The sequence below is a fragment of the Vicugna pacos genome, chromosome 18 (genome assembly GCF_048564905.1).
Source record: "Vicugna pacos chromosome 18, VicPac4, whole genome shotgun sequence".
Lineage (NCBI taxonomy): Eukaryota > Metazoa > Chordata > Mammalia > Artiodactyla > Camelidae > Vicugna > Vicugna pacos.
The window spans coordinates 24,662,268-24,686,843 of record NC_133004.1 but is presented as its reverse complement, the minus strand read 5'-3'; the positions used below and the strand labels follow the sequence as shown (position 1 = coordinate 24,686,843).

The 24,576-nt window shown below is 47.6% G+C and overlaps 1 protein-coding gene across 2 annotated transcripts in view; it reads right to left on the bottom strand.

Moving 5' to 3' along the window:
- LOC102531066 (BOS complex subunit NOMO1) overlaps window positions 1–24,576 on the bottom strand; it is a 51,384-nt gene that overhangs the window by 12,961 nt on the left and 13,847 nt on the right. For both annotated transcript variants that reach the window (XM_031687562.2, XM_072942671.1), the window contains 16 exons: window positions 24,159–24,248; window positions 21,583–21,688; window positions 21,240–21,390; window positions 16,855–17,029; window positions 15,058–15,199; window positions 13,954–14,085; window positions 12,775–12,911; window positions 11,157–11,244; window positions 8,459–8,522; window positions 7,789–7,884; window positions 4,491–4,709; window positions 4,319–4,401; window positions 3,278–3,437; window positions 3,006–3,132; window positions 1,359–1,472; window positions 358–485 (listed from right to left, as the gene is read on the bottom strand). In XM_031687562.2, coding sequence (XP_031543422.2) covers window positions 358–485; window positions 1,359–1,472; window positions 3,006–3,132; window positions 3,278–3,437; window positions 4,319–4,401; window positions 4,491–4,709; window positions 7,789–7,884; window positions 8,459–8,522; window positions 11,157–11,244; window positions 12,775–12,911; window positions 13,954–14,085; window positions 15,058–15,199; window positions 16,855–17,029; window positions 21,240–21,390; window positions 21,583–21,688; window positions 24,159–24,248 — 2,012 coding nt within the window. The remainder of the gene's footprint in view (window positions 1–357; window positions 486–1,358; window positions 1,473–3,005; window positions 3,133–3,277; window positions 3,438–4,318; window positions 4,402–4,490; window positions 4,710–7,788; window positions 7,885–8,458; window positions 8,523–11,156; window positions 11,245–12,774; window positions 12,912–13,953; window positions 14,086–15,057; window positions 15,200–16,854; window positions 17,030–21,239; window positions 21,391–21,582; window positions 21,689–24,158; window positions 24,249–24,576) is intronic.

Here is a 24,576-nt window from a genome sequence, read left to right as displayed (position 1 = left end):
CAGCTGGGAGACAAGGAAAGGAAGGAAACTTCACATTGTATATATACTCTTTCAACATTTTCAAGTTGTACTCAAGTGAATGCATTTCTTCCTTTCAAAAATTTAACTCACGTTTCAAACATTTTTTAAAAAATAGAAATTTTTAGGAACTAAATAAGCTCTCACAGGCTGACTGCAAAATAGGAACCTGGTGACTCGATCAACAGTTTGAGATGTTTGAACAAAAGAGCAGCAGTTAAAAATCTGTGGACCTCGTCTCTTACTTCCCTTGTCTTCCAAATAGTCACGCTGAAGACCAGGGTAGGTTTCTAGGTGAACCGGGGCCGGGGACAGAGGGGAGCGGGCGGGGCTGCTCACCTGTAGGCTGTGCGGTAGCCGGTGATGGTGATCTTCAAGTTCTGTCCCTCCTGCACCTCGATCATTTGTGAGGATGGCTCGAAGCGGAACTCCTTCATCATAGGCTTGAAGTAATACTGGCCGGGGCTCTGCCGAGAGACCACCGCAAACTGAGCCTCGGCTGCAGATCTCAATGTGGCTTAAAAGGGGGCAGCTAAAGTCGTGATGGACCAGAATCAGACCCCAAGAGCACCAGGGCTTCCAGAACAGACAGAAATGGTAACTCTAATGCTATAATAAATAGTTAAGGTGACAGCAACTACAGTTCTAATATAGCCGTCATTATCGTGTGCCTACAGTAACTCTTCGGGCTAGACACAGTTTTAAATTTTACGAATGAAGTAACTGAGGCGCAGAGAGGTCAAGTTAAGTTGCTTGAGATGACACAAGAAATAAGTAGGAGAAGGAAGATTTGAAGGTGTGTGTGCATCACTGCACAGCATACACCTCACTACCTGTTTACGACATCCCTGCAACAGTCACTTTATTCCCAGGGCTGACGAAGTAGCCAAGGAGATGTAGCCACTCCTGAGTCCCCACCATTCAGGGCCTCATCTAGATCTCCAGTGGAAAAATGGGTGCTATCCTCCCACCACGGGGAGCGTGCTTTGCAGGAGAAACACGAGCTCACCGCCGAACAAGACTCGGCATTATTATACACAATCCTGTGGTGAAACAAGGGGACGCCCAAGCCAGGAGCCACTGTGGCCGGGGTAATTAATTACATTGTCTCAGTGACAAGTGGGTAACCAGAAAACAAGACATGTGTGCAGGAGGGAACATGAATCAGCAGCATTAAGTTCTGGTGAGAGCAATCCTCTAATTACGTCTGGTCCCCCAAGAAACATAAAACACTCCACGCTGGTTTTCTGTTCTCACGTTGTCAAGCAGCACACAAGTCACGAGGTGTCCCGGGCTCTCTTGGGGAAGACAGGCAGGCAGTAAACTACAGGACACCTTACCAGGTTTGAGAAGGTCAGAATGCCATTGTCCTGAGTCAGGAGGTTCGAACGAAACACACCACCGCTGAGGGATAAGAGGACCCCAGGGAGGGGCTGGTCATCTTCAGCTTTTATCTGGGGGGCAACAAAGGAACCCCAGAGCAAGGTTAACTCCTATTACCCATGAAGGGAATATTTCACAAGAGGTAATTCTTAATGGGCTGTTTTTCTTCTATTGTTATTCACTGGAAGGGAGAACAAAAGGTCTGTTTTTCATCTCCAGGGTAACCAATGCTAACAGTTTGGTGTGTAGCCTCAGACTACTCTATGCCCACAGAAATGTCATCAACATCATGGCTACTGCTGGCAGACTTGGTGAGTGATGTGGTGGGGTTGGGGCGAGGCTAGGAGGCAAGACAGAAGCGCCCACAGAGCTGTACCATTCTGCAGCTGTAACTTGCTTTCTCCTCCCTCAGCCGTTTCCCCGGTTTCCCTCCCCTATCGGTCCCCACAGATCAGCCTCACTGTTTTGGAACAGCTGTGTCTCACTCTACAGCAGAGGTCGGCAAACCACATCACACAGGAGTTTTGTGATGGAGAAAAAGAGACGATCTGAATGTCCCCGAGCATGTGTCTCTTTGTGAGCTTAAGTGTTTCTCTTTTTCCGAACAGTCAGTTCCTAGGAGTGGAATTGTTGGATGTGTGCACTTGAAATTCAGAAAGAAACTCCCAAACTGCACTCCAGGGTGGCTGTAACCATTCCAGCTCTGTAATTTACCTATGCGTGGGAAAACACACGCTCGCCAAAAAAGGAATAGCGTCTTGATTATGGCAAATCTAACCCAGCGTTTCGATGGTAACTTCCTCTGCATTTCCCCAGTCACTAGTGAAGCTGAGCATTTCCTGTATGTCTGTTAGTGACTTGTATGACTTCTGTGAATTGCCTTTCATATCCTTTGTTTATCTTTTTTCTGTTGGGCCATCTTTTTCTCATCAATTTTAGGAGTTCCTTGTAAACTGGGGATATTATTTATGGTATAGATATTTCTTCCCACGTCCCAGTTTGACTATTTTTAAATTTGGTTTAAAATGTATTCTGCAATATAGAATTTTCATTTATTATGGACTGTGATCTGTCTTTCTTTTCCTCAGGCCTCTAGGTTGAAAATACTCATTCTCAAGGATCTCCAGACTCATGCTGTACATCCTACAGCATGCTTCTTCCCAAGAAGGACTGAGGGAAGAAAGAAAGACATCAAATACCACTGTAAGAACACTCTGCGTCCTTCGACAGAGAACAGAGTTGAAGATGAAAGCTTAAAATACTTGCCAAAAGGTATGCACACAAGCTAAAGGCAACAGCTCTCCAAATGACACCACGTGAGAGAAGCCAGAAAAAGAGGACGATCTGAATGATTCCATTTATATAAAACTCTAGAAAATGCGAACTGACCTACAGTGACAGACGGCAGATTAGACGGGTGGGAGGGGCAGGGAGGAGGGATTACCAAGGGTATGAGGAAATTTTGGAGGGTGATGAACGTGTCCACTACTTGGATTGTGGTGGTGTTTTCATGTCGAAACTGTCAAATTATACACTTTATGTGCAGTTTACTGTGTGTCTATTATGCCTCATAGAGCTGCTTTTTAAAAAACATACGGTGTTACCTCAAAGCTCACGCCTGCCAAGGCATAAGCCTTAAAGTCTCCTATGGTACCTTCCACTGCAGTCAAAACGTAGCCCTCCTTCTGTGAGGACACGGTATATTCCAGGTCACTGTGCAGGGGCCCAACACTGGATAAAAGAAAGAAATGCTGGAGATGGCTTGGCTTCAGATCCTGCAGGAAGCATCACCCGCCCCAAGGAAACCTGGCTCCCCAGTGTCTCTCCGAGGCTCCCCAATTGGTCCCAAGCAAATGTTTCTTAGTCACAGACTTACCTATAGGCACCTTTGTCATCGGTAAATACTGTGATCAGGGGTGAACTTGCCCCCTTTTCACTGATGACAATCTCAACTCCTTCCAGCTCTGGGTGGATCTGACCTTCTAGAAATAAGCCTGCTTTCCCCTGGATCTCAATCAGCTTCCCTGGGCAGCTTTCTAAGAAGGGGGAGAGAGAAACAGAAGAACAGGGCTTAGAGGCAGAGGGGAGGGAGCCTTCTGGTTGGGACTTCCCATTAAAGAAGGGCCGAACACTGAGAAACTGGAATTAGCGCGAGGAGGCGGCTGAATATAACCAGAATCCTCGATACTTGCAATGGCCCAAGCGTCTCTCCACCAATGAAAAGACCTTGTTCAGCTGCCAGGAACGTTAGCAGGCACGGCAAACAAAGGCTGGGTTTCCCCTTTCCTCTCCCTCGGCTCTCACAGGCCACAGGGGAGGAGACAAGCCGACACCTCAGGTGGCAACCTGTGCGGCTGGACCTCAGAGGACCCAGCACGGAAGACGGCCCCAGACAGACTGCCCGCCAGACACCCGCACTCTTCAACACTCTCTTTCCGAACCTGCAAACGCTGAGGGTTTAGTGAACCCACAATGCCAGAAAAAGCTACCGGTAGCCTAAACATTCCAGTGGCAATCACTTCTGGTTATCCGGCTCAGAAAGACCCTCCCATCACCCCGACCGAAAAGCAAACATCAGGAACAGCTCAGACACACGAAGACATTTCAGACATGTTGGCAACCGATGGTTTTGCCACCTCCTGGTGTCAACTGGAAAACAGCAAGGAAAACCAAGTCCTTTTCCAAAAAGACACCCCAGTTCTCATAGTGAAAGTTACTTTTACTGATTTAGACCTTTCATTCATTAGCCCGTTCAATCACTCATTCACTGACTCATCAAACAGCAACAACTATGTGCCAAAGGGACTGAAGGTGCCTCGCAAAGACGGTTTCACTGTAACAACAGCACAGCCCACAGTTTTAAATGCAGGGAAAGGACCTGCTGCAAAGGTGTGTCATCGGCTGAGTTGACATTTACCTCCACTGACGGTGGCTTCCATGGAAGGAGGATAAAAGAGCAGCTCTTTAGACGAGGGTGTGACAGTGATTTTCTCTCCGGACCTAAAGTCATTAAGATACGTCAGTGGGGCTCCCCATCAGGAAGGGTATCGGGACAGAGGACACTGCAGGGAAAGCCCAAGAGTGCTCACCGTGCCCAGTAAGAGAAGTCGTAGGAGAAGGGGCCCTGGAGCTCGTCCACCATCTCCTGCGCGGGGGGCTTGGTCCTTCCCCCGCCGCCGTCCTCCCCGCCGTTCTTCTCCCTCTCCTGCCTGCGGCTCTCGATCCCCGCCAGCTGCTGCTCCCTCCGCAGCTCCTGCACGGACTTCAGGGGGCCGAGGACCAGGGCGGGCTCACTGTCAATGGAAGACCTGGGAGAAAGGGGGGAGCAGCCCGGGAGGTGAGGCCCCCTCATCCCTGCAGCTGCGGGGAATCGGACATTTCTGCGAGCAGAGACCATCAGTTAAAAAACCGAGCACCTCACAATGCCACCAACAGTGGCACAGTCTTCTCCTGTTTTGAATAAACTAATAGTTTAAAAAAAAAAACAAAACCTGAACTTCTTTGCCGTGGTGGAGGTATCTGGTAGATCTGGGCTGGCATGAAATACCACTGACTTTGTGCCTTGAAGGAAGCTTGTGAGATTTCCCGTAGGACATGGGATTCTTTCCATACCACCATCTCTGTCTTTCTTTCAATCTTTATTGAGAAGATACCCTGCTAGAGAACCAGGCTCTGGGGACACTGTGAACAGGACAGACAGCATTCCCTAACCCCGTGGGATCCACACCCGGATGCCCTGTGGACGAGGCAGAGAATAAAGAGAAAAATGACATCAGATGATAAGTACAATAGAGACAAATAAAGCAGCATGGAAAGATGGAGAGCTGGGAGTCAGGGGCTATCTTTCATTAGGGGCTCAGCCAGCGCCTTTCTGATAAGGTGACACCGAGATGACTCGAAGGAAGGGAGAGAGGGAGCCACGTGGCTCTGGTGAGGAGGGCCTCAGCAAGGGGGCAGCAAGTGCAAAGTCTTGGAGCCTTGGAGGCAGCTCCCTTGGCGTGCTTGTGAGAGAGCAAGGAGACCAGGGTGGCCTGGGCAGAGGGACCCAGAAAGAGTCAGATCAGGTGTCAGACTAGGGCTTTGCAAACCTTGGTGTGGACCCTAGAGGGGTGGAAAGCCAGTCGAATTTTAAACAGAGGAATGAGAGCATCTCTACTGTTAAAGAGTACTCTGACTTCTGCATGAACAACACACTGTTATGAAGCAACAGCCAGAAAAGGGAGGCCAGACAAGAAGCTGTAGCAACAACCTGGTCCAGACAACAGTGGGTCGAACCAACATACAGAGGCTAAGTGTTAAGAAAGGGCCAGGTGATGGATGTACAGTTGGCCCTCCATTTCTGAGGGTTCCACATCCAAGGATTCAAACAACGGCAGATAGAAAATATTTGGGGGAAAAAAATTTCAGAAAATCCCAAGAAGTAAAACTTGAATTTGCCACATGCCAGAAACTAGCTACATAACAATGACATTGTATTCACAGCCATTTACATAGCATTTACATTGTATTAGCCGTTGAAAGTAATCTAGAGATGATTTAAAGTATACGGAAAGATGTGCATAGGTTACACGCAGATACTACTCTGTCTTATAAGGGGCTTGAGCATCCTGGGATGTGGGTAACAGCGGTCCTGGAACTAACTCCCCATGGATACCGAGGATGGTACAGCTGAGGACTTGCAGATGGACTTGTTGGGTGTGGGATGCAAGAGAAAGAAGAGTCAGGGACAAACTAGAAAGATGGAGCTGCTGTTTCTGAAACAGGGGAGACTATAGACTTGGTCTGTGGAGGGCGACAGACCACCAGGAGTCCAGTTTTGATCTGGGGAATCCAAGATCCCCTTTACAGATCCCACCAGTCGTGTCCAGCTGAAGATGCGTTTCATGTAACCTCAGCTCAAGCAAACAAAACAAAACCCTTCTGCAGTTACAAAAATAAACTTAATAAAGACCAAAAACAACGTAATATGGCATCACTACTGGTAAAGATATGAATTTCTAGTCATACCAGTAATTCACACATTCCAAGCAGGAAAATAGAAAAAGACATTATTGCTCCAGCACCAGGCAAAGAAACAGGAGAAACTGAACCAGTCCTTCTCGTAGAAACCCCGTCCCCTGGTGAATATGTACCCCATCAATTCGGTCAATAACCCAGGGCTGTCCCTGACACCTCTCCCTCCCTGACCCCATGGGGTCAGCCTGTCTCCACATCCCATCAATTCAGTCTCCTCGACACTGTCCAATCCATCCACATCTCTCCATCCCCACTGCCACCAGCCCAGCTGAAGCCCCATCATCTCCCACCTGGATCCCTGAACGAGCCTCTGCCCCCTCCCTCAATCAACTTCCACTGTTGGACCCCTTCTGCCTGTTCTCCACTCAGCAGCCAGGAGGACCTTTTTGAAACAAACAAACAAAAAAGTGGTCCCTCTACTTAAAATATGTCAGAGTGTCCATGGGACAAAGCTAAGACCCATAACATGGGCTGGCCGCCAGCAGCCTGTCTCTCCTGCATGGACCCCAAACCCCAACAAAGTCAGATTCAACGCACTTATCGCAGTTGTAATTTTACAGCTTTGCGTGTGACTCTTGGACTACTTACTGTCCGTCTCCCCTATGAGACTGTAAGTCCCACGAGGGCAGGGGCTGTCGCCTACTCCCAGAGCCCTAAACACTGAGGAATCTCCATAAATATATTCTGCATGGGTGGACGGGTGACAAGGAGGTGGACAGAAAGATGGAGACATAGCTGGAAAGGCAACTTCAAGTAAGGCAGGCTGGGAGAAAGTTACTCAGATTTTCATTCTCTTTGACAAAGACTATCATGTTGTCAAAATGCTTTCTTTCATTTCTTGAGAAAATTAGAGTGTCAGGTGCACCCACCACAATGTAAAAATTCCTCGCAAAGGTGGCATTCACATGAACCCAACCTTCCGTGAGTGACTGCCTTTCACATACTCACTTGTGACCCTTCTCATACAAGGTGGCAGGATCTCATGTAAAGATCCTGAGAAAGGATCTGAAGAAAAATAGGCAATTCTTTAGAATTTGCTAAAATACTTGAAATACAGTGAACAAACCAGAGATTTTTTTTTTCCTTAGCAAAGACAGGAAGTGTAAAGAGGCCAAACAGAAATTTAAGACACTGAAACAAGCCATCAGAAGGCTCTTCCTCATCCACAGTTAACTCCTGAATCATAAAAGGAAAGGATCAAGGCTGTTGTGAATTTACGGCTGTGTCATATAAGTGTAAGAGGGAGGGCCAGTTGTGTACACACCCAAAGATAACAAATCAAAAACGGTTTTCAGAGCATGTATGACAGGAGTCCCCCGGCCCGGGGCCATCACCCTCCCACCACGTCCCACCGTGGAACACTAGCCTTACTTGATGGTCACGGTGACATCCATCATCTTGTCAGTGGTGATAGTTCCAAGGACGTGGTGGCGAATGGCTGTCAACGTCAAGATACTGGGTGAAGACCTATAAATCAGAGAAGTGGAGAGAAAACACTGCAGCATTACTTCATGGTCCTCAAAGGATCACAAGCAACGCCCTTTATGGGCGACCTTCCTGACCTTGAAATACACTACCTGAAATTGCTGTTAGTGCGGCACGAAATAACACTTGGAATACACACAAGTGCCTTAGAGGGTAAACTGATTCTCCACTCCAAACCTTCACACCTCCAATTTCCAGTAAAACCCACCAGCATTTGTCAAAATTGAAAAAGGGTTAGACTTGAGCTTGAGGAATTCCCATCAGCAAGGGCTGGAGGACTCAACACACATGATATTCAAACCACTTCAGAACCACAGCCTTCCCTCCTGGGTTTACAAAATTCTCGGGAAAGAGATCCTATCTTCGTTTCCTCTGTAATTGACCCAAGTGCCTTCAAGTCCTTATCTAGAAATTCTCTTCAGTGCCTAAACTTGCCACTTCCAGAAAAGACATAAAAAATTCCTTTGTTTTCAGAAATGACTGAAGAGGAGAATGGCACTGACTCTCCTCCACAGGAGGCACACACGCCCCACAGTGTGGTCAGCACCCAGCTTACGTGTCATAGGTGTAGAATGCTTGCTCGAACCGGTGGCAGGAGCGAGGGGTCACCTTGTACACGCCTGCAGCCAGGAAATCAAAAGTCATTTTCAGAGAAGGGCATCAGTTACACCGAGCAGTTCCAACATTTGAAATCCAAAGGCGGTTCCTCTCACTTGAAGACTCACAACATATCACAGATGTGCAATATGGTGTCAGAGATGCCTTTTCCGTGGCCCACGATGGCTTCCTGATGACCCAATCCACGTAAAGGCCCGCTCATGAAGTCCCTTCCTATAAATACTCCTCAAAGGGGGCATGGGGCAGGGGAAGGCCCAAAAATTGTGAAATGATTGCAGAAAACACTTTTTACACCATGAGCTCATGCAGGGTAACACTCAGATTAAGGGCATATGATGCCATTTGCCAGAAGAGCACAGTTTCAGAAAGGAGCAAAGTGTAACAATGAATTCTCCCAAATGTGCATTAGCTGACACTTTGGCTGTGTGACCGACTGAAACATGAAATTAGTTCAAATCACCTCTGCTGTTTCTGTCACATGGATCAAGCCCCAGTACAGTTACTAATAGAAAAAAATGATGAGGTTTCTCCATTCATTTTGTTTGTTCTTAATTCGACAAATATTGACAGAGCACCAGCACCTGCTTGGGCCACGTATTGTGCCAGGTGCGGGGACACAGTGGGAACAAAACAGATGGGGCCTCACATCTACAGAGAGAGAGAGAAGTGTTTGACAGCCACATGGCAAGAGCACAGCGGGGAGATCCTAATGACACTGGAGGTCCAGCATCCCTGCGGGAGTAATAGCTGAACGAAGAAGTGATGGGCAGGCAGCAGAGCTGCGTGGAGAGTGGGGCACAAAAAATGTTTGCCTGCCCCTTCTCCTCGTCTTCCTGCCTTAAACATAACCGGTTTCCTGGGACAACAGTAGGCACCCTGAAAACACAGGGGCAGAACATACAAGGGACAGGACTAAAAGAATCACAGAGACACCAACCCTAAACTAACATCTACCAGCTGCTGGACCCATGCCTGAAGCCATGTGCCACCTGACTCTGTTACTGAGCCAAATTAACCCCTACTTGTTGATGGTTCTTTTGTACAGATTTTGTTACTTGCAGCCAAAGGCATCCTAATAAAACACAGGACAGAGTGGCTGGAGCAGAGAGTAACAGATAGAGCTAGATTATACAGAAGCTCAAGGTCTGACTAAGGGTTTTGTATAGTAGTCCCCCACATCCTCAAAATATACATTCCAAGACCCCCAGTGGATGTCTGAAACTGCAGACAGTACCGAACCCTCCATATGTTTTGTTTTTATCTACACTAATGGGTAGGTAACGTACACAGCATGGATATGCCAGACAAAGGGATGATTCATGTTCCTGGGCTGGACAGGAGCAGGATGGTGAGAGATTTCATCACACTACTCAGAACCACGCCATTTAAAACTTATGAACTGTTTATTTCTGGAATTTCCCATTTAATATTTTTGGACCACAGTTGACCACAGGCAACAAACTGTGGAAAGTGAAACCATGGTTAAGTGGGGACAACTGTATTCTATCTTGAGAACCAAGAGAAGTCACTGAATTATTCATTAGGAAAATGCAAAATAAAACTACAATGAGATACTACTTTACACCCACCAGGATGGCTAAAAAAAAGACAGTCACAAATATCGGTAAAGATGTGGAAAAACAGAAACCCTTGGACATGGCTGATAGGAATAACAAATGGCAAATATAGCCTCTTTAGATAATAATTTAGCAGTTTCTTTAAAAATTAAACATATTTATTATATGATTCTCTTTCTAGATATCTACCCAACAGATGTCCACACAAAGACTTATACACAAATGTTTATAACAATGTTATTCGTAATAGCCTCAAACTGGAAACAAGTCAAATACCTATCAACTTGGTGAATGGATATACTAAGTTACATATCCATGCAGTGGAATACTATTCACCAATAAAAAGGAAAAAATTATTAATAACTGCTACAACCTGGATGAACATCAAAAATACTATACTAAGTAAAAGGAGCCTGAAGAAATACCAGTACTATATAATCTCATTATATGAAATGTCTGAAAAAAGGCAAACCCATAGAGACAAAAAATGGAATAGTGGCTGCCTGGAGCTAGGTATGGAGATTAACTGTAAACATGCATGAACGTTATTACTCGGGTGATGAAAATGTTCTAAACTAGATTATAATGATGGCTGTACAATGTGGTATATTTACTAAAAATCATTGTATTTTTCATTTTAAGTGGGTGAATTTTATGGTCTGCAAATTGCATCTCAATAAAGTTGTTAACAGAGAGAGAAGCCACTGAAAGATTTTAAGCAAGATGGGAGATGATCCAATCGTTATGCTAAAAAGATCATTCATCAGGAGAGGTCATGGGCTGATGGTGTAATATTTTTAGAAGTGAAAGGGCCCAGTGGTCTGGACCCAACTCAAACCCAAGAGATGGGGAACCCATGCCAACCCCCAGCTCTAATTCTTTGGGTAAAAACGCGGCTCCCTCCAGAGGAAAGAAAAAGGAAACAAGAGTATGCTAACCACAACCAAAATTGATAGCTTGATGCAAATTGAACTGAGGTAGGAAAAGCCGCCTTTAAAACCACCCTCTGGTACCTTTCCATTTCTCTAACTCGTAGCACATCAATCCTCCCAGACTCACCAGGCTTGGACAGGCAGAATCGGTTGACTCCTTTGGAGAGGTTATAAATCCCCACGTTCTCAGGTCCATTTCCATCCTGATAAAATTCCTAAGGGACCAAAGCCAATACAATGACTTACTAGGGGAGATGTAGACACCCAGATGATTAATAATATTTGTGTTTCTGAACCAGTCATCTGTTTTGCCCATTAATCATTTGAACAGCTGGGTGCCACAGGAAAATTAAAAACCTTCCAAAACTTCCAACAAAAATGTGCTTTTTTTCATTCAATCAGCTAACATTTATTGAGCACCTGCTATGCAGCAGACCCACGGCTGGGCCTTGGTTGCTGACACAGCTCCTGTTTCCAGGGAGGGCTTACATTCTAACATGGGAAGAGAGAAAATCCATGTAGTCAACAACGAAATCGGCAGAGTTCAGCCAGGAAGAAACAGAGCTTAGAGGGAAATAAACAGGGAGCAGAACAGAGAGGGGCTTCCACTGCAGGGGCTTCTTCAGCTTGGCCTCAGGGCAGGCCCCTCCTGAGCAGGTAGCAGTGGGGCTGCCACCTGAATGATGAGAAAGAGCAACTACGCTCAGTTCTGGAGAAGACGCAGCCTCCCAGGCAGAGAGAAGAGCACGTGCAGAGGCCCAGAGGAGGGAACGAGCCTGGTGTGGAACTGGAGGCAGCTGGTGTGCAGGGGCCCAGTGAGCAAGGTGGAGGGTGGGAGGAGGTAAGGTGCGAGTTAATGAAGGGACTACTGGCCATCGTCAACGAATATGGATCTTAGTCTAGGGGACATGGAAACCCACTAGCGGAATTAAGGGAAGGAATGATTTCCTAAATGTCCATTACTTATTCTCAACTGGATACCAATGGACCCATCTCCTGTAACAAAGCTGTCTGTTGAACATCTGTAGTTGAGCAGTTACAGCATCCAACTGGCACTGGAGACACCGGTTTCAGTTCCTCTAGTGTCTCACATAAGCAGTCACTTAATTGCCATTTGCCTCCGTTCCTCCACTGGGACCTGACAGTGACATCCGCCATTGCTTAAAGTCAAAAAATCATATAAAGTTCATGACTGGGCCTACACAGGTGTTCCCCTTCCTGAAACCCACCAGGTACACGGCCAACCCAGCCGCAGTGTCCATAAGAGAATAAGACCCTGTCTAATAGCTCTGTCCTCAGTCGCACAGTTCATCATTAACAGTGCATGCCAGGAAAACCTCAGACATGGAAGAGGTTTACTTAAACCTCACTACAGCCCTGGGGAGTGAGGATTATGATCTCAATTTTAGACGAGAAAACTGAGGCTCAGAAACATTCACTGAACTTGCCCAAGGCTATGGAGCCCACGTGCTTTGCAATACATCAGCGGCTTCCCCCGATCACTAGTCAAAGCTAGAATTTAATGTGGACCCAGGACAAGGACCTCTCCCTAATAAAGGCATCTTTGCACTAAGTGGCTTTAAATGCTTCCTGATGATTCTCTCCACAGCAGGTGGGTAGGTCGAGGGGCAGAAGAGGAAATCCAACTTGACTGTGCTGATAACACTCTCAGCACCCTAGTCCTGCCTGCTCTCCAAAAGGCGAGTGCCCTTCCAAACAGAAGATTCCTCACAAGCCACACATACCAGAGTGATGGCATGAGAAAGGGAACATCTCAGCATGTAGCCCGTCTGCCGGAACTCAATCGCGGACACGTCGTCCTCCAGAACTTCCACCTCCAGACTCTTGTTCTTCCAGCACCAATCTTCATGCATGATGCTTACTGGAAAGGATGCAACGCAGACACACAGATGGGTGCAGAGCACGCCACCTCCCCAGGTACCCCGGAAAACACAGTGACAGTGAATTACGTGTGTGAGCATATACACATACATATCAACACATGTGCGAGTGTCTCAGCTGTGCTGAGCATAAGTAACTGCTAAAGAAAAACTGAAACCAATGGCCATTAAAATCACCAAGAAAGAAACTCAGCTGATCCTAAAGACCAGGCTACAAGTAAGCTATTCAGGGGTTGGCAAACTTTTTCAGTAAGGGACCAGAGAGTAAATATTTTCAACGTCATGGGCCTCGTGGTCTCAACTATCAACTCTGCCTCTGCAGCACACAAGCAGCTGCAGACAACACATAAACGAATGGGCGTGGCTGTGTTCCAATAAAACTTTATAAAAACAGGCAGTTGCCCTCGGGCCGCAGTTTGCCAACACCTGACAAAACAGAAAATATAATTCCCCGGCAAAATGGGCCCACTTTATAAGCTATTCACTGCCAGCAGCTCCAAGCTGAACTCTGACAGGGCAGAAATACATGCAACAGGCAGCTTCTGGAGAAGGGCAGGGGGAAGAGCACCGGAGTTGGCCAGCACTGCTGCCTCCCAGGCGTCACGCGAGGGGCTTGACAACCCGGATCCCATTAGCCCTACATTCTGCAGGAAGGTTCTATTGCGCCTGTTCTAGAAGAAGAAACTGACTCTCAGGAAATCAAGTAACCTGCCACGCTCACCCAGCTGCCAGGTGGCAGAACACACGAGTGGAATTATTTCACGCTCTTTTCCGTCAGAAAGAAAGAAATGAAATGGCATGAGGCGCAGTGTGTGGGGCGTCCTGATGAGGTGGCAGTCAGTTCACAGAGCCCCGACTCCGGGGTTACTGCCCAAAGCTGAACGATGCACGTTCAGGGTCGAGGGGCAAACGAGAGTTAACCGGGTAAAGCTGTGCAGCTGGGGTACAGTTAGAGGGCCGGGTTTCAGAAAGTTTAGAAAGACGGGAGGCGTGAGGCCACAAGAGGCCGCCTTTGGCTCTTACTTTTGTATTTTCCAGGCAGCACGTTGTCAAACGTGAAAGTCATGGAGTTGACGGTGCCGGAGAGCTGCAGGCTCCGCTTCTCGCCCTGGCGGCTCAGGGACTGCAGGGTCACCAGCAGGTCACCGCAGGTGTCTGCAGAGAAGAGACACGGGGCCTCATCCGACTGCCTCTCGAGCCCCAGCACCCATTCGAACCCTCCCCCCCCCCCGCCTGCTGCCTGCCACCGCTCAGCTCCCGAGGGGCAGCGCCAGGAGCGTTCCTTCAAAGCTAATGTGCATCTGCTTGCTTCTAAGGAGTTTCTCCCCATGCAGGTCATCCGTACCAAACGAGGGGAAGTAATATGTATGGAGCACCAACAGGAGCCAGAGGAAGATAAGGTGATGAAACATGACTGAATGCCCGCTTCAAACCAGGTACAGAACTAGGCCCTTTAGCATCATCATCATAATTTTACACAGTAATTTTACTAGATTTATATGGCTCTTGCTGTGTTCCAGGTACTTCTAACAGCTATACATACATTAACTTACTTGATCCTCACAACAACCCTGTGAGGCAGGTACTATTAACATCTCTGTGTTACAGAACAGGGACTCAAAGCACAGAGTGGTTAAGCAACTTACCCCATATCACACAGCAAAGGTTCAAACCCATGTAGTCTGGTTCCAGAGTCTGTGAATGTAACCACTGTGCTACACTGCCTCATGACATGACTGTATGTAAGCATCATTAAAACCTTCTGAGGGCAGTAACAGTCCCATTTTACAGGAGAAAAATTGAGGCTGGCAAGTTAATGCTTAGTCTCACACTGGTCAGCGGCAGAGCTGGGACTAAACCTGGACCTAATCCCGTCTTCAGAGTCAGAGGGAAAAAAAAGAAACCCACATGTTCTTTTGGGAGCCAAAGCAGAAATACTCCAAAAGAAATGTTTCTGGTGATGGTGGCGATTATTCAGGAAGAACTGTACACAACATGGACTCTCAGACACCACTCCCCGGGAGCAGCTTCCACTCTCCCCTTTGACGAGGAAAAGCTCACCGAAATCCCACCTCTGCCCGCCGACTGCTCTGAAACTCTTGTTCTTGCTTTCTATTGACATCTTACCCAAACAAGAAACTTTCCCAGAAACCGATGCCAAAAACTGCACAAAGGCCACATCCATCACAGGCCTGTCAGTCACCGCCAGAAGCAGCGTCTGGGGTTTCAACGTCAGCCCGGCTCTGGTCTCCGCCTCAGGAACCATCACCTGTGGGACACGTGGGAAAAGGTCAGGGGCTGCATCAGGACTGCCACTCCCGGGCCTCTGGGGCACCACCTGAGCCTAAGGCTCAACAGATTTTGAAGGACAAATGTTCACTCCTAAGCCAAGTTTTATAATCACAACAAATCTGCAAACAGCCTGTGTGAAGAAAACATGCTTCTAATCAGCCATGAAACACCAGCCTTCAGCAGTGGCAGCGTGTACACAAAAGCACAGCGGGGCACACGAAGCTGTCACAGACCATGTGTACCCTGGTGGAAACCATACTAGGTCCCAGGACCTGTTCCTGGCTTGAGGTCACTGGTTTCTTTACTTTCCTTTTCTGATATTTCATTGTTAGTGTAAAGAAATGCAACTGATTTCTGTATGTTAGTCTTGTATCCTGCTATCTTGCCGAATTCTTTAATCAGCTCTAGTAATTTTTGGGTGAAGTCTGTAGGGTTTTCTATATATAGTATCATGTCTTCCACATATAGTGACATCTTTACCTCTTCTTTTCCAATTTGGATCCCTTTGATTTCTTTTTCTTGTCTGACTGTTATGGCTAGGCCTTCCAATACTATATTGAACAGAAACAGTGAGAGCGGGCATCCTTGTCTTGTTCCAGATTTTAGCAGGAAGGGAGGTCACTGGTGACATAAGCTATTAACTTGTGGATGTGACATGGATAACCAACATGGAACTGGACCATTTCTTCTTCCCTCTTCTGCATGCCCTCCTCAGGCTCCCAGGAAAGACTGGGAGAGGAGGCAGTGGTCACCTTCTTCACCCCTAGTAGAGATTACCCTCCAGAATTGCCCTTCCTTGGAAAAGACCCTTATTATGCTTCTGAAAGGGCCTCCAAAGGCTTGTCCATGTGGCCGTCACAAGGAGCTGGCATCCTACACAGCATGCTGTCTGTGGAAGCAGGGAGAAGGTTGTGCCCCCACCCCATCTCCCCGGAGCAGATCCAGGCGGCCCTAGAGGAAAGCGCTGTCTTAGAAGGACCCTTCTGGCAACCCCCGCCCCCTAACCCTGCTCTTCCCCAGGGAGGAGCAGAGGCTGACTTGCTAGATGAGAGCCTGAGAGCCACTGAGACATGGTCTCGGCGTGGGGCCAGTGGACCGACATCTGCTCCTGTCTGGTCTCTTACCTGTTGCCCCCAACCCCATGCTCAGGCCTTCACCCTGGCAGTGACACGACAGTCCAGAGTCTCCAGCTTCTCCAGCTGCCTGGGTGGAGAAATCAGGTAGTGCCTGCCCAGTATCTTCAATTAGGAAAAAGGACACTCCACTGTGGCTTCAGGGCCCAGAAGCCCTGCACTGTGGAAGTTTCTGAGCTGCCGTGAAGGAAGAGTTCACTCTGATCTCTTCTGGGGACCCAAGGATGTCCCACAGCAGCCAGAACCTGAGAAGGTGGAGGCGTGACCGGCAGCCTGACACTGAGCGCTCATAAGCATCGGGACTGGAGAAGAGGAAGGCCTGTTGCGTCGTTTCTAAACCGGCTGCTGTCTGCTCTACTAACTGTGACGTGCAGAAAGGTAAAGATTTCACAGCAACAAGCTGGAAATGGAAATGCACCTTCTCTGACCCCATTTAACCCTTTATAAATATTTGCTTTTTTTTTTTCAAATATCTTAAACAGAACAAAACTCGTCATACCTGGACTTTGTAGGTCCCTGGTTTCGCTTTGAAACAAAATGATCCCTGAGCATCTGTCTCCACGGCGACCAAAGACTTGTCCTTGTCTTGAGAGGACAGGACAACTTTGTATTTACTCATCTGCTTGACAGTGTCAGGGAAGCGGATGATTGATATCTGGCCACAGACGCTGAACCTGCAACGAGGGACCGTTCATGCCAGCGTGAGAACTCAGCCATCACAGGAAAGGCGCTTAGCAACCAGAACTGCACATCCCTCTCCCAGCCCTCGTCCCTGAGACGAGTTTGACCCTAATGAAGAGACGGAAAGGTAGCCCAAATGACCCCAGTTTTCAAAGCAACCTTCGGAAAGAATGGGAAAGGCAGAGCGAGGGCCCAGGGCGGGGCTGTTTGTGTGTTCTGGGTGACAGCTGGCCATTCCCCACTGCAGAAGCGATTCTCAGACAATCTGCGGATGATAAAAATGTTTCAGGCAATTGGATCACTGACGATGCAGCAGCCTCGAACTGAGAACGTGGACTAGTCCTTAAAAGCAAGAGCTGTAAGTTGCCTAAGAAACCGTGGTATTACCCAGGCGATAAAACAAGGCAGGGTTATCAAAGACGCCTTCCTCGCCTGAGATTATATATAATGCATGGATAAAAGCAATCTGAGAGATCTGAATAGGAAAGGTAATTAAGTTAAAAAAAATGCGAAGCTAAAATTGAACTCCTTAGGAGCTAGGAGCCACAGAAGGAACTTATAATTGAAAAGCCCTATTAAGGTAATGACTCAGATGGGAGACTGCAAATGAGCAGAGTGTAAAGGGCTACAAGGCGCACCTTGAGGAGCACATGAAAGGCGCATCCATTCACTGATAAAAACCAACAAAGGCCGGTGTCTTCATTGTTAGTCAGCTGATGTGTTAAAGTGTAATAAGGTACCACAGCTAGAGGCCACAATTGTTTCTTCAACTGCCTAAAGGTTATATTTTCTAATCTTAAAGGGAATCACTTTAGATAAAAATCAGTTGTTATTTCTGACAGAAGGAGAAGAAGAAATGTTGGATTCAATGTTGGATAATTACGGGGTGCACTAGTGATGGCACACCCTCTCTGCTGCAAAGGAAAGACCGTGGAGGGAATCGCAAAGCGGCGGAAGGCCGTGTGTGAGATCCGGGGGTGATGGAAGCACAGGCGCTTCTCTCTAGAGGGCAGGGACCAGCCCAGCCACGGGGGCTCACGCTGGACCGCAGGGGGCAAGATGACATTGCCCGCAGACCAGGTCACACCTGCCACCTGCTGTGGGAGGGGCCATGAGCTTAGAATGGTTTTCACACCTTTATCTTCACACTTTTAAAGTATTAAAAGGAAAAAAAAATCAAAAGGCGGCTATTCAGTGACATATAAAAAAGATGCAAGATTCAAACGTCAGTGTGCGCTGAGTCCCCCTGGAACACAGCCACGCCCACTCATTTACGAACTGTGCTGGGTTTTCCCAGAGACCGTTTGGACCCATGAAGTTTGAAATATTTATTCTCTGGCCCTTGACAGAAAAAGTGTGCCAGCCCCTGATCTAGACTCAGAGGTACGCCTTTTGGTTCCCTACTGTGCACTTTCAGAGAAGATGGACAGGATGCGCATACCGATGAAGTTATTCTCAAGGACCTTCCACAGTCTCTTGATTTGTATATACATCGGGGGGATGTCCCTTATTTCTTCCAAGTTGAGCCTCTTTGCCTGAATTTTAAATATTTTAATCATATGATCTCTTTTAGCTCATATTCTCAACTAAAGAGAAGTGGTCAGTTACCCTAGACCTCAAATGTATATTGCCTTAGTTTAGAAAAAGAACTAAAAAGCTGGTAGGAGAGTGTTTTAATACATTGAAGCCTGAAAACTGACTGGTATCAATAATTCTTTCATCAGGATTTACTACACTTATGGAGAGAGAGAAATTAGTAATTTTGCTGCATAGTGAGACAACTATATTCTCCTTGCCATTTGGACGTCAGTCAGAGTTTGTTTTTCAAACAAATTAAGAAATAATTTTTCCAAAAGGAAAAAAAGAAAAAGTAAGAAATACCAATGAATTAAAAGGCACATGTGCTATGTATGCCAGAAGGAAAATGAAAAAGTTTTCCAAAGATGCTCAACAAATGTGGTTTTTCTTTCTTTGACACAAACAATCCACTTTAAAGAAGAAAATCAATATAAAATTAAACTACATGTCCCCATCTCTGTGATTAGTACCTCCTCCATCTACCCAGATGCTCAAATAAAAAACCTGGGCTCTGACAGCATGAGGCCTGTGAATTCTAGCTCTGTATTACCAATCAAATCCACCTACCTCTCCTCCGTGCTCCCTCCCCCATCAGCACCCTAGTCCCAGGTCCCAGCAGTCACCACATCTCCTTCAGACAACTGTCACACCTCCCATCTACTCCCTTCATTTGGCTTCCCTCAGATCCATTCTTCACACAGCAGTCAGGAGAAAAAAAAGAAAAAAAATTCCTTAAATGCCCAGATCCTCATGGCTCCCTTGCTGATAACTCTTCAATGGTTTCCCACTGCATTTGGGAAAAGCCCTTCTCCACCAGATGGCTACAAGGTCACGGAGCTCTCCAGCCCCACGGACGCCCCCAGCCATGCTGGCTGTCCCCCACAGAGCATCCTTGTCCCCTCCAGGACCTGGAGCACACTCCTCCCACTGCCCTTGAGGTCCTTCACTCAGCTACCTTCTGGCCCTCCCGGAGGTCTCAGCCACCCAGAAAGGCCTTGCACGGCTCCCACTCTAAATGAAGTCCCCTCAGAGACCTTGATCTCTTCCCTGCATACCCCATAATTTACAATCACAAATGTCTCGTCTCAAGTCTGTCTCCCCCATAAGAGGACAGCCCCGCCTTTGTAATGTTAGTTTGGTTCACTTTGTACACTCGGCATCTATCATAGTGCCTTACCGGGAGTAGCTGCTCAGTTTATGAAAAGGAGGAGGAAACATTTAAGTCCAGGAATTCCTGTCTGAGGCTCCACCACGACAGACTCAGTACCAAATTCCATGGATGATCTGCTTCCTCACCTCCCTTTCGACACTGAACCCCTGACCTGGACCCTGCCACCTGCCTACAGAAAATGGTCACCACGGCCTCCTCATTGACCAAGTACATAAAGCATGTTTTCAGGGCTCAGCTCCTGGACCTGCCTGACCGTTGGGAGGTCATTCCTAAAACCCACCGCCCCAGGTTCTCCTGAGGTCACCCCTCGAAGGCTGACATTCTACTTCTAGTCTACTGATCTAATTCCACCTGCTCTTACATGTTCAGGATTCTGGCTGCCGCCTGCTGCCAAACCTGCAGGTTTACAACCGATCCTCAAACCTGTTGGAGAGCGCCACCTAGCGGGCCTACAGACCCCTGCAGCCAAAACTGAACCCTCGTCCTTAACTGGCTCCTCTCCCAGTCAAAGCCCCGCAGGCTGGGAACCGAGATACTTTTCCAATGTGTCCTTGACTTCCCCATAAGACAGGCTCTCATCAACTCTATTTTTGGGTCTCCTGAGCCTCTGTCTTGTCTCTCCCAAGGTCTCCCTCCACCAGACCACCAGAGTGGCTCACTGAAGACAAAAATCTAATCATGTTACCTCCATGTACACGACAGTTCACTGGCCCCTTGACTTTTCTCCTTGGAGGAGAAAGACCCCGCCTTCTGATGGGGTGTGAAGAGGTTCTCTGAGATCCGCCCTCTTTGTCCGCCCAGTACTTTATGCTCCAACAGCACCAAGCACTGCGCTCCCACCCACATCGTGCTGCTCGGAGACGCCTCTCTCCAAGCAGATCCTGCCCCGCCCCTGTTGAGGTTCTGTCTAGCAAGAACCTGGTGCTGTCTGGGAGAGAGACGGCAGCCTCCCCCATCCACAGGTGACATACCAGCGAGAGATCCAAGCTCTGACTCCAAGGCCGGGGTTCTCTGCATTAGATGGAGTCACTACATGATAAATCTATAGAAACCCCACCCCAGGATGTCCCCCGACAAGTCATAGTAAACGAGGACAACAAAGCAGCAGAAACTCTTACAGAGCAACTTACAAACTTTCTCAACCAGCTATACCACCTTCCTGTTAAGCCGAGGAAGGCTCCACAGATGTGAAGTCAGACACAAAAGATCTTTTTCTAACTTAAACACACTTTAACTCTGAAGCATGGCAATTTCCTTTGAGCATCCATCGGGTATCTTCAGTTTTAAGATTCAGCACTGATCTTTCTAAAGAAGCCAGCCTGGATCCCAGCAGGTGCCTGAGACTGCATGGGGGTCCTTGGCAGAAATGCACAGCCAGATGGAAGGCAGTCTCGTTCTCCCCTGGCTGCCAACGCAAGCCCCAGCCCCTCCAGACCCACACACGACCATCTTACCCTGTGGCGATGATGTCAGCCAGCTGAGGCGTGTTGGGTGCGATTTTGATGGTGACGGTTTCAAAGAAGAGGTGCTCTTTCTGCGCGTGGATGGTGTATGTCCCAGTTGTTATGTTCTCCAGACGGAATGAGCCATCAGCTTTTGTTTTGACTGTAAAACAAAAAACACGCCAACACGAGATAAGCCCAGAACAACTGCAAATCCCTCATCTGCGTGAGGATACTTGAGACAAAAAGCTGGCCTGTTTTCACAGAGTCACTGAGGTTTTGTTTCCTTTCCATTTCTCTCTGTAATCCAAACTTAGCCCCGGCAGGCAGCCCAGGGCCCGACGTGTCAGCCCACCTTTGATCTGGTTGTTCAGGGTGACCACTGCGTCTGGAACGCCCTCTCCTTCAGGTCCGTTCAAGACCCTCCCGGTGACAGAGAATCCCATGACGTGGAACACAGGCTGGAAGATGAGGAACAGAAAGAAAGTTCCCATATGCTTGGGCCACAAAAGCCTCCCTGATGCCACGATGCCACCTAACCCTAACCCTTCCCCAGTTAAAAATCACTGAGTCAGACACGAGAGCCTCCAGCCCTTGCCCCTTCCTGCCTCCGCCCCGGTCCTGTGGGCCACGCCATCCTCCAGTCTCCCAAGCTTGGACCCCAGCATCACCTTGCATCCTGCTGCCCACACGCCAACAACAATCAGGCCTGTGGATTCCACCTCTGCGAGGTCTCAGGTGCCCTTCTCCCGTCTTCCCACCATAACTGGGAATTCAAGTCTCACTAACTCCGCCTATACCCCCCCACTGAACCTCCACTGCTGAACATCCTCTACACTTGGTGGACCCACCTGTGCCCTCCTTCTTGTGAGGGCCAGGCCTTGGCTCTCTGCAGTTGCTGGGTCCCAGCACCCTGACCTTGGGTTCCTACATGCTTTCCCCACATGGGGCCTTTAAGCCAGCTGCTCCCTCAGCCTGGATCTCCTCCCCGACCTGGAGGAGATCCAAGAGGAAGCAGCTCCTTCTCCTCCTTCAGGTTCAGCTCAAACTGTCACCACCTCCAAGAAGCCCTCCCTGACTATCCTCTCTCAGGAGCCCCTGCCTCTCGCCCCAGCCAGTCACTGTCCATCACACCAACCTACTTTATAGGCTCCATCCAAAAACTTCCAATATCAGGTATGTCCTTTGATTTCTTATAGTTTGTCTACCTCCCACTAGAATGTAAGCTCCATGAAGATAGGGACCTTTTCTGTCTTAGTCACCTGGTACACAGTAAGCACACAATAAAAGACTCCTGAATGAATGAGTGGATGGATGGACACACGCTTCCATGCAACAGCATTTGAGAGAGATTTAAAAAATAAAATAAAATGGCTTCCTTTTTAGTCAGCTAGCTCTTCTTGAGCCTCCTATAAAGACATGGTCTACTCACTTATTAAATCATATATTCACTCAACAATCACATTTATTAGGCCCCTAACATGTGCCTGACACTAAATCACATATGAGCAACACAATAAAGAATAAGACTCAACGGGTTCTGACCTCATACAGCTTACAGGCTGTTCCCTGAAATTCCATTCAAGTCTGTTTAAAAACATGTATTTGGCTGTGATCTGGGGACGTCTTTCCCGGCTCACCTGTCCTCATCCTTCTCTGCAAGCCCTGTGAAGCAACCAAGGGCTTCACCTTCTCCCTTCCATCCCCACCTCCAGCGCACAGCAGAACAGTCAAATGCTCTACTGAATCTTAAAAGGCAGAGTCAGAACCCCACTGAGCATGGGACCTAAAAGCCAGCTCCCACCGGTTTAAGCTACTTTAATGCTATACTTTCTAATGTAACATTAAAAGAAAACGATTAAAATCTAATTTTTTTAATAACTGTAACACTGGGTGGTCCACTTAGGAAAGGCTGCTGTTTTCTTTTGGGATTTGCTTGATCTAGCAAATTTTCTACAATAACCATTTTCTATTTCTGTAATTAAAGATAGAAATATGATGAAAAACACATTTACCATCTATTTTAGGGTCCAGGGAGTTGGAAAGGCCACCTACCACCCCACCGATCATCCCACCGTGGTCCAAGCTCTGTCAGCTCTCACCTGGTCTCCTGCCACAGCCTCCTACTGGTCCCTCACTGCCACCTTGTCCCCTGCAGACTCTTCTCAATACGGCAACCTCTCTTCTGTTCAGAAGCTTTCAGTGGTGCAGCTGTCATCTGGAATGGCCTACAGGACCTCCACGACCTACCCCATCATCTGACTCTCTTCTTCTTCCCTTCCTCTCTTCCTCCATTCCAGCCACCCTAACCTCTTTGGGGACCCCTAAACCTTCTAGGCACACTCCTGCCTCAGGACCTTTGCACCTGCCGTTCCCGGTCTTAAATACTCTTCCCACAGTACAATTCACTGCCTCTTCCCCTTGAGGTTGTTACTCATAAGTCACCTTCAGCGTGAGGACTTCCCAAGAACAACCTATAAGACCATAATCCATTTTAATCCTGAAACTGTATGATCCCCTCTATTTTTCTAAAGAACACAACACCTTCTAACATGCTAATTTATGTACATTGTCTCTTTTTGCCATTAGAATATGAATTCCACAAAAATAAGAATTTCTTCCTCTTTTGGTCACTGCTATTTCCCCATCCCTAGAATAGTATCTGAAATATGTCACTGACACTCAATAAATACATTTCACTGAATGCAGTAGCTATAACTAGGGCTCCAATTCTCTAAGATAAAGACATTATGTGAGCAAGGTGAAGAATCTAGAGGATCCCAGAATAAACTGGGACAGAGGAGAAGATTCCATTTTTTCCAATGGCACTTCTAGATAAAACATTGATTTTTTTTTAGACACCTTTGCAACACCCGTGCCCAGGGATGGGAACTCTAACACCTGTCCTTCCAGAAGGCAGGGAGGTCTTACCTCAATTTTCAGGCTGTCATGTTCCACCGTAAAGTCAAGTCTGGAAGGAGCAACGTCAAAGGTAATCCTCTCCCCTCTATAGAATGGAATCTGGAAGGAAGAGTCTGTTAATCACCAGGAGCCAATAACATGTTTCAACCATCAATAGGAATACTCGATCCAGCAGCCACAAGTGATGAGGGGTTCGGGGCAGGCAAGGAGACACTATTAATCATAACGGCTGCAGATTTAAAAGAGACAGGCTTGCACTTTCTGCAGCTGTTACTGAGGGGTCAGCATCTCATCTTAAGTAACTGCTAAATAAAATGTTCCTGCAACTGCAGCCCAACCATTCAGTCCTGTGATACCCAAACAGCACTGACTCTTACTGTGCCATCAGAGCCCCAAACATGAACAGAACGGAAGTCTGCTTCACTCA